General features: G+C 43.6%; 1 protein-coding gene across 5 annotated transcripts; it reads left to right on the forward strand.

Annotated features, from left to right (window-relative positions):
- The first annotated feature begins 1,358 nt into the window (after positions 1-1,358).
- On the forward strand, positions 1,359-6,853 carry LOC129602054 (uncharacterized). 5 transcript variants are annotated; one of them, XM_055501008.1, is made up of 5 exons: positions 1,359-1,487; positions 1,660-1,691; positions 1,759-1,843; positions 2,072-2,200; positions 3,193-6,853. In XM_055501008.1, exon 5 carries the CDS (start codon positions 3,231-3,233, stop codon positions 6,468-6,470), a length of 3,240 nt encoding a protein of 1,079 aa, XP_055356983.1. In that variant the 5' UTR covers positions 1,359-1,487; positions 1,660-1,691; positions 1,759-1,843; positions 2,072-2,200; positions 3,193-3,230; the 3' UTR covers positions 6,471-6,853. The 5 variants fall into 5 exon arrangements, with proteins under 5 accessions (XP_055356983.1, XP_055356984.1, XP_055356982.1 ...); XM_055501009.1 differs by lacking the exon at positions 1,359-1,487 and having other exon boundaries at positions 1,504-1,695; XM_055501007.1 differs by lacking the exon at positions 1,359-1,487 and having other exon boundaries at positions 1,504-1,691.
- Positions 6,854-8,179: the final 1,326 nt, after the last annotated feature.

Here is an 8,179-nt window from a genome sequence, read left to right on the forward strand (position 1 = left end):
GCCGCCATGTCCACTACGCATTCGGCGTCTTTTCATGCTGTGCAGAAAAACTGGCCGAAGGCGTAGTGGAAACAAAAAGCGGACTTCAGTGTAAACGTTCTCCCGGCGAAACCCGCATGGACGTCCTCGGCACCATGAGTACCATCTAGTAATCCAGGAAAAATCACAGCGTAACGGTCCAGCTTGAGAATGAAGCTCACCGGGGTGGTGAAGCAACTGCTTATGAAACCGGAGAAATTCGATATCCGTGCGCTGATTAGAAGGATAATTTCAAGATCTTGACAGCTGATAAAGTTACCATTTAACGCAGTCTCTATAGGTGGTTGTACAGCTAGGCGTCGGACAGCCTTCCTCATGAACTACACAAAGCGTTGCCGGAAAACAGGTTCATGGCCACGAACCTTGCACAGAAAACCAAAGTGCAACAGGCTGGCTGGTTCAACAGGCTGGCTGGCTGGTTCTGTGACCACCGGCGTTACCATTTAGCTAAGCGCAATCCTCGCAGTGGCCTATTTGCCACTCTTGGTAAATTATTAAATTAAACCAGCAGTTAACTGCATAATACCGCCTTGAATTAAGAAATTAATAATCAGCTGCCTTTAGTTGCTCGATATCTGTATTACTGACCCCTTGTCACCACACTCAGCTGCTAACCAGGACGCATACACCCGGTGTGAGAGTGCCGTACTAACCGGTACCCAAAAAGCTTGTCATGTCCAGAATATGTTTTCCGTTGGCTAGTTTATGAAAACATAGTACGCGTACATGGAAACTCGCATCATTAAGTACTTGTTCACAAGGCAATCAATGTGTATGCCACGCCAGCCCGAAAGCAGGATCATGGCCACGAACCTTGCACACCGAACTCAGAGTGCAAATGGTCAATAATGTGCCCATCGGTGTAACGAAGCCCATAATCCCCCCAGGTCACAATTACCAACTGCCATCGTTGGCAGACTATTATAATTACATTAAAGTGATTACACTGATAACGGATACAGTGTCCTAAATAAAACAAGTACACTTGTGGCTAATTTTACTGAAATACACGAGCTGTGAACTCTTTGAGATGTCAGAGCTCCGCCGTACAGTAACTAAAACACCCAATTGTAAATTTTCGAAAAATTCGTGCAACGGACTGATACATCAGCCCATTCGTATAATTATCACGCGGAGATGTATTGTGTTGTTAATTAAAAATAACTCTTGCAATTTACTCGAGAAACAAAAAAAAAATAAAAAAGTTATACTTTCGCCAACAGTATTACAGGCTGTGTAGTCCAACCTTTCTTTGTTTTCATCCTACCGTTCAATCAGGCAACTGAATCTATTATCTCGTCAGCTCATCGAGCTTTACAGCTTACCCTGCGGCATTACGCTGCTCATCGACATGAGATCACCGCTACGGTTCCTTAAAGCAAAAACTGATGAGCAATAGTTAGCTGACTGCACCAGCCGGTTCGCCGTCGTAATAACAATATGGAATTGTGAGTATCTGTACTGTGGAGAGTGAGTGCTGACTGTGCTGTATATTGGAATCACTTGTAACTTGTGTAGAACGCAGACAATTTTTTTGCATTTTGTTTATGGGTAGCTCTGATACCATATTACGATCAATTTTTACGCTGTTTCTTATTCCATTGTCCAAACAATTTTCAGGCTGCATCGGCACGACAATTTGTCCGCAAAACGTTAGTAAGCATCAGGTTTCCTTTGCCGGGAAATTACATATTTACACCCCTTTGTACTGCTTTCTAGACGCTTCAGTGTTTTGCGTCCTATTGGTCTATCAGCGCTATTCCGTTCCAGTACTGCTACCAGTTCCTTCTTTGACAGAAAGCAGGTTTGTTCCAGAGTTTTAGTTTTCACCACTGTTACATTTCAACGCTCCAGACTAGAACAGCGTCTGCCTTCTTGAAAGTCGAATTTTCACCGCTTGAAAATACCTGTAATATTACGCAGTCGTATTCAGTGAGCAGCGAAAAAACTTTATGCTGTGTTGTTGTCAACGTATGGTTTCTAAACTGTGGCTGCGTGAAATGCTGTTACAAGCTTGTCTGAATTATTTTAGAGACACGAAGTCTTAAAAGGGCAGATTCGAGCCATTTCAAGCTCTGCGGCCCGCTACGCCACCGTATCATTATTGGAACCTCACGAGTCACGGTAGAGGAGAGGACGCATAGAAGGCAGAAGCCAGAAGGTGTGCACCGGTGCATATTATAAGGCAATATTGTCTCTTGAAAAATCAGCGCATGCTTTGTAGAAACCCACCCGAAAATATATTACGTAAATGTACTCGTACCGATAGTGTGAAGTTGACAATGAGGCCGACGACCGCTACATTACATTTTGCAGAAGGACAAATTAACTGAATAATAAGTACTTACATGTTTACATTGTACTACAAATTTATTTTACACCTGATGTTCGAATGCACTAAATATTACAGTTTTATGCTACAGTACTTCATTTTATTCTGTAGATATCAGACTCAGTATTTGGCTGAACCAGCCATGCCAATGTACGTAACGCATAAATAGTGTGGCGTGGCGCTCCGTAGTTTGCCATTCACTTAACCTGCGGATTTATGGTTTTTGCAGACCTGTGGTTAACTACATAAAAAAATTTTAGTTATGATAAATTTTCTAATACAGAGCATATAAAATCTTTCAAAATAACAGTACAAAAAGGTAGTCAAATGGAAATTCAACAGTTAACAATTTTAACCTTGCCGGGAACGTGAACGGGTCGGGATAGATCGATGTCGGTCGAGAGCTTACTGGAAGGGTCGATTTCCCTGTCGGGACAACACTAGTTAACATTATTTTTAAGAACAAATATCCCTTGGTGTTCTCCTCGCCGATTTAACCAGCGGCACTTTGCATCTATTAAGATGCTGTTTACTGTAGGAGACCTTGAAGGTTAACATAGGACACCAGCAGGCAACCAAGTTTATAGCTGTTTTCATGCACGATTTTTTGTCTGTTACGATCCTACTTCAGGCCAGTTTATGGCTTATGCGCACCTCGCTCTTAAGCGCAAGATCGCATTAACTATTCCGTCGCGTTTTCGGGCTTGGGTTGACCTCTAGTGGACGCACTGAATGAAACGAATAATGACAGTTGCATAATTTGTGATCACAGAACTGAATACAGAATCACTAAGAAAAAATTGACATGACTTTGTTTTCAGATCTCTTAAACGGACTGAACTACACAAACCTTCGCGCAATGTCAAACGCTTCCGGAATGACCAAAAGTGATATCACGTTGCTGCTGGATCGATGTTGTCCTGGCTGGGACAATTGGGAGTGGAACGAGCCATGCACGGCTCCACTTTCCAAGGCACTCCTGGAAGAGAAGGAGGCGAGGCGCAATGTGCAGATGTCCCTTTGCATGGAGCTGCGGCGTTATTTTCACAAGAAGAAGCAAAAAGCGATGATATTTTATGGCCGCTGGGAAAATAGCTCGCAATGGGTGATTGTGCACAAAGAAGCTGGCATCGTGCGCCTGAAAGATTTCTCCATTGATACTTTGCCCGGAAAACGTGACTCTTTTTATCAAAACATGCCACAAAGCGGGAAAGCGGTCTTGGACAAATGGTACGAAGTGGCTGATTTTTTTTTCCTGCATACGGACGCGCAAACAAATATTGTCAGGCTCGCTGGCTTCGAATATTTTGAGCTCTGGAAGAACCGTGCTCAGTCTGCGTCTTTTGATAAGGCGAACTTCATAGAAGCGATCTTGGAAATATATGCTGCTCTCCGCCCAACCGGATACGTTCTTGTGGACGTTTCTAATCCTAATGACTGTCTGCAGAATCCTCCATCAGAGACTATGAGTACGCCTCCCAGAGATGAGCGGAAAGTGACTGAAAAGAAACCACCTCCGCGGCTCCAGAAAGGCTCTGAAGCAGAAAAAAAGCTGCAAACGGAAAAAATGGACGAACTTTTCCCGAACTGGAGTGATCCAGCAGAGTTTACTTGCTACACATATCCACCGGTGTACGAGCCGACATATCAAGGACCGACCGAGAAGCGTTTGCAGCTATATGTACATCGTCACAAGACGCTTATGGAAAAGCTTGATGTAGAAATTTCAGCGATGGTCGATGAAAAACATCAAAGCTCAGAGATAATACAAGCTCGCAAAACGAAAAAAGAGCGGGAGATAGCAGATGCAAAAGATCGGAATTATGGACTGAAGAAAGCAGTAGATAACGCGAAAGGATCGGCAGCCGAATCTCTTGTATTAATGGGACTAAAGCGGGCATTTGCTCGCCATAAAGAAAAAGCGTTTATTCTCACGAGTTGGGATTTTCCCACAGGTAGCGATGGTGCGGAATTCAGTGAAAGGTACAAGCAAGTTCGTGCACAGCAATCAGCCATAACCAGTGTGCCGCTTCCTGATCCGGCTAGCTCATCGAGTGCAGAAAACGTGGTGGCTTTTGGAAGCCCAAATTTTTCGACCCTTGATAGCAAAAAGCCAGATGGTGCAAAGACTAGATCTTCCCTTCCGGATGTGGACGTCCTTGTTATTCACAAACATGGATTGACAGTTTTCGAAGTGAAATCCGCGGAAACCGTTGAAAGCCGCCGCAAAGCTACCGAGCAGCTTGATACCATACTCTGCGCCTTCAAAGCATACGGTATTGACACGCAATACATCAAGTCTTTTATATTCTATCAGTCAAGCGACGCTGCCATCCGCGAAACATCGTTGCCTCACAATCAAGTGGACAAAACATGGTTGGAGAAGCTGTCAACTCCCACACCTACGAACCAAATTTGTCCTCTGGTCGATTTGTGGCCGGCGTCGGAAGAACCAGCTTTCACCTTTGATAATTACAAACAGGCAGTGGAGAAGATAGTGATGCCGAAAATTTTAGATTATTCTATCCTAAATGGATATGACAAGTTGGAGCTAGCTTTGCTACCTAAACTGGCATTACCGCCTCCACCGGATATTTTCCCAAAAGTTAATCAAATGCAGCAAATCAAGCGAAAACCTCGCGGATTAAGACCAGTTTTTTTCTTAAACTGCGAGCAACAAGACATATGGAACGGTGGCAGTGAACGTTTTATGTACGGTGAAGCAGGAACCGGGAAAACCATTTTGCTGCAGTACAAATGCTTAGAATTATTGAAATCATCCAGCAAGGATAAGGCGATCATTTTGGCACCGCCGAAGTTAGCAACTCAATACGAGGATTTTTTACTGCGTACGCATGAAATTGAGTCAGACCGCTTACGGATTGTGCATGTGTCTAAGGATGATCCTTTCCTGTCCAGAGCACGTCAAATTATCAGTGCATTTTTGCCATGCCATGTGTTCATTGATGAAGGACATTTGTGCTTTTTTGGAATGGCACAAGAGCTGTATCTGATGTGGAAATACAAGCGTGATAATCATAAAGCCAGTCTTCCGCTGTCCCGTGAGCTGCACTTTTGGGCAGCTGCACTGCCGGATAGCTTTACTGGTGACCTTTTGGACACACTGCCGTGCACAGAGCTAAAAGTATCCCTGCGGTCTGCTCGAAATCTTCAGCTGCGTCCCGCTAGCGACAGCAATCTGCTGTTTGACCTGAACGTTTACGGTGAATTGATTGATGGTGAGTACATAGTCATACCACCGGGGAAGCATGACGTGACAGAACAACTGCATAAAATGGTGATCAAGTCAGCAAAGCGGTTCAAAAGTCTGGGAATTCAGGAAAACAGCATTGCTGTCATCTCCTCCGCAGCGGTTGAATATACAAGCAATCTGGAAACAGGACTCAAAAGGGAAATGCGGCAGCTTCAATGTTACACCGGTAACTACGATTCGGCTACGCCCTTCTCAGATCCCCATGCCCTTAACAACACCCACGATATACATTCTTTGGAATTTCAAGCAGCCATCACCATATGTGACCCCGACAACAGAAACATGGACTTATCCAAGTTTGATGCCGCAGAGCATGCCAGAAGCCGGGGAGTGATCGGTTTGTCCATTATACGGTGCTTGCCTGTTTACCGGGATGCAAAGGCTGACGGGTTGGTATTTACGAAAACGGGTCAGCGAGCGGATTTGCTAATTTACGAATCCGCCGGAAAAGTGATGCACGGTTGGCATTTTGCTGGCAGATACATTCGTGCGTCCAACCCGTGCCTCCTGCTAGCAGAAGCCTTCAAGCGCTCGGCTGACGATTTGCTTAAAAAATTGGAAACACTAAATCAGAAGCAGAAAAGGTTCCGCATTATCCGCTACGCACGAAGTGTCCCAGGTCAGATCAACCAAGAGAAAAATCCAGGTGCCCAGTATGTCTTTGTTTTCCCACACGCCACAACGCTGTCTCGGCACGATCTGGATACTCTGTTCACACCCGGCATTATGGTTCGTTTGATGTGTGTAGTGTTTAACGCTAGCGGGAAGCGAGAAGTTGTTCATCCATATACTGGAAGTGTTCCGGACTACGATGATGAATTTTAGTTTTTGGACTATGTTACCAGCTACACAACCCCATGTGAGCTATTTTAAAATTTAAGATACAGCTTGGTGTAAACAATACTTACTGGCCAACAGGAGAACTGAGAGACCATCATTAGTTTTACAATTGGGCATAAGTTGATAACTGAATCGACAGACTTCCAGTCTTCTTTGCATCTCTAGTTTTGCCGTTTTAATGTTTGCATTGAGTGATCATCTAAGGTTTTGGAAATTCCTAGCAGTTTCTTAATGTGGATGTGTATCCAAATGTGCTGTATAGCGCCAAGTTTACACATGCCAGATGGTCAACCCTGGTATAGTCCAGTGGAAGTCATGTAGCACTTTGATTGTGTTTCGTAAATTAAGTACCGTCGCCATTGGATAAGAATCGGATCTCGTTAAATTGTCTTTTACATATCAATAATTTAATAATAAAACCATTCAAATAGATACGAGAGCACCAAACTAAAATAATTGAGTTTTTTTCTTAAAACATCTTATACGAGTAAATTATGGACGGTACAAAACTATGGACAGAAACTGATATTGGTTATCACGATCTATTTACCATGTGCAGGATGTTGTTGAAATTACATATTAATCTATCATGCAAATTGTATCCGACAACCTGCCGTTCTATCGGCCGAAATGTCATCATTCGGGTCGAAGGTATTTTGCAATTTCTGATAGGCATTTGGCGGCTTTTGGCCACACTGACTACAACCAATTGTTTTCACATTAATACCTCATCAATGCGAAGTTTTTAGGAAAAAAATAATTGGTTTGAAAGTTAAAAAGATAACGACGATAAACATCTAAGCACATCTACGCAGAACCTAAATACATTTTCATTACAAAAATTTGAAAAAATATGAAACAGATCAAAAAAAAACTTGAACCGGTTTCGATGACCGGTTTAAGAAACAGGAGTGAACTGTGAAATATGAGAAAATTTAAAGTGTCCTCAGAAATCGATGGCTCTGTCAAACAGTGGCCAAATTTAAACAGTTACTGCATATTTGTCCGATACGTCCATCTGGCCTCGTTGCTGTCGTCACACATCGGAGACGTTGGGGCCCCGTTGGTAGACAGTGCAAACCAATAGGGGACCCGGCATCTCCGACATAGGGTCAACACTGCATCATATCCCAGCGCTTGTTGCAGCAGGATTCTGTTTTGCTATGGTTAGAGCAAGCGCAGTAAATATTTTACACATAATATACTGCAGAACACGAAATGCGGCGTACTGATGTTGCTGAACCGAGAAGTACAGATACTCTGCCTGGCGGTTTAATGACTACAAAGTAGTTCTGCTGAATTACGATATACTAATGGCAACTCAGACAACCGGCAAGCGAATGAAAGCATGGAACAAAAAATCGCCAGAAGACAATCAACTGATCTTGGCGCCCGATAGGAAACGAAGGCTCGTTGAATGTATTGACGGGGGAAAGCTTTCAACTTGTCGCGCGATTCACTGCCCACACATAGTATCATTAGATTCCTCGGAATTCAGGGAATTTGTTGTCGCGCAAAAGGTTTCTCCCAAGCAGTAAACTGAAGCTGCAAAACTTCGAAGAACCCTACATTGTAAAGATGGCTGAAAGCAATCTTGACGTCAGCTTGCGATGGTCGAAATCCAACAATGCGGCGTTGCGTCTGTACAGCTGTTTCGTACGTATGGAGGCGTGATGACTCGCTCAAAAATTCAC

This window comes from Paramacrobiotus metropolitanus, unplaced genomic scaffold, assembly GCF_019649055.1.
Source record: "Paramacrobiotus metropolitanus isolate TYO unplaced genomic scaffold, Prichtersi_v1.0 Parri_scaffold0000317, whole genome shotgun sequence".
NCBI classification, from domain to species: Eukaryota; Metazoa; Tardigrada; class Eutardigrada; order Parachela; family Macrobiotidae; genus Paramacrobiotus; species Paramacrobiotus metropolitanus.

Excerpts from the sequence above, each read along its gene's own strand:
- LOC129602054 (XM_055501008.1), top strand. The coding sequence starts at position 3,231 with ATGTCAAACGCTTCCGGAATGACCAAAAGTGATATCACGTTGCTGCTG.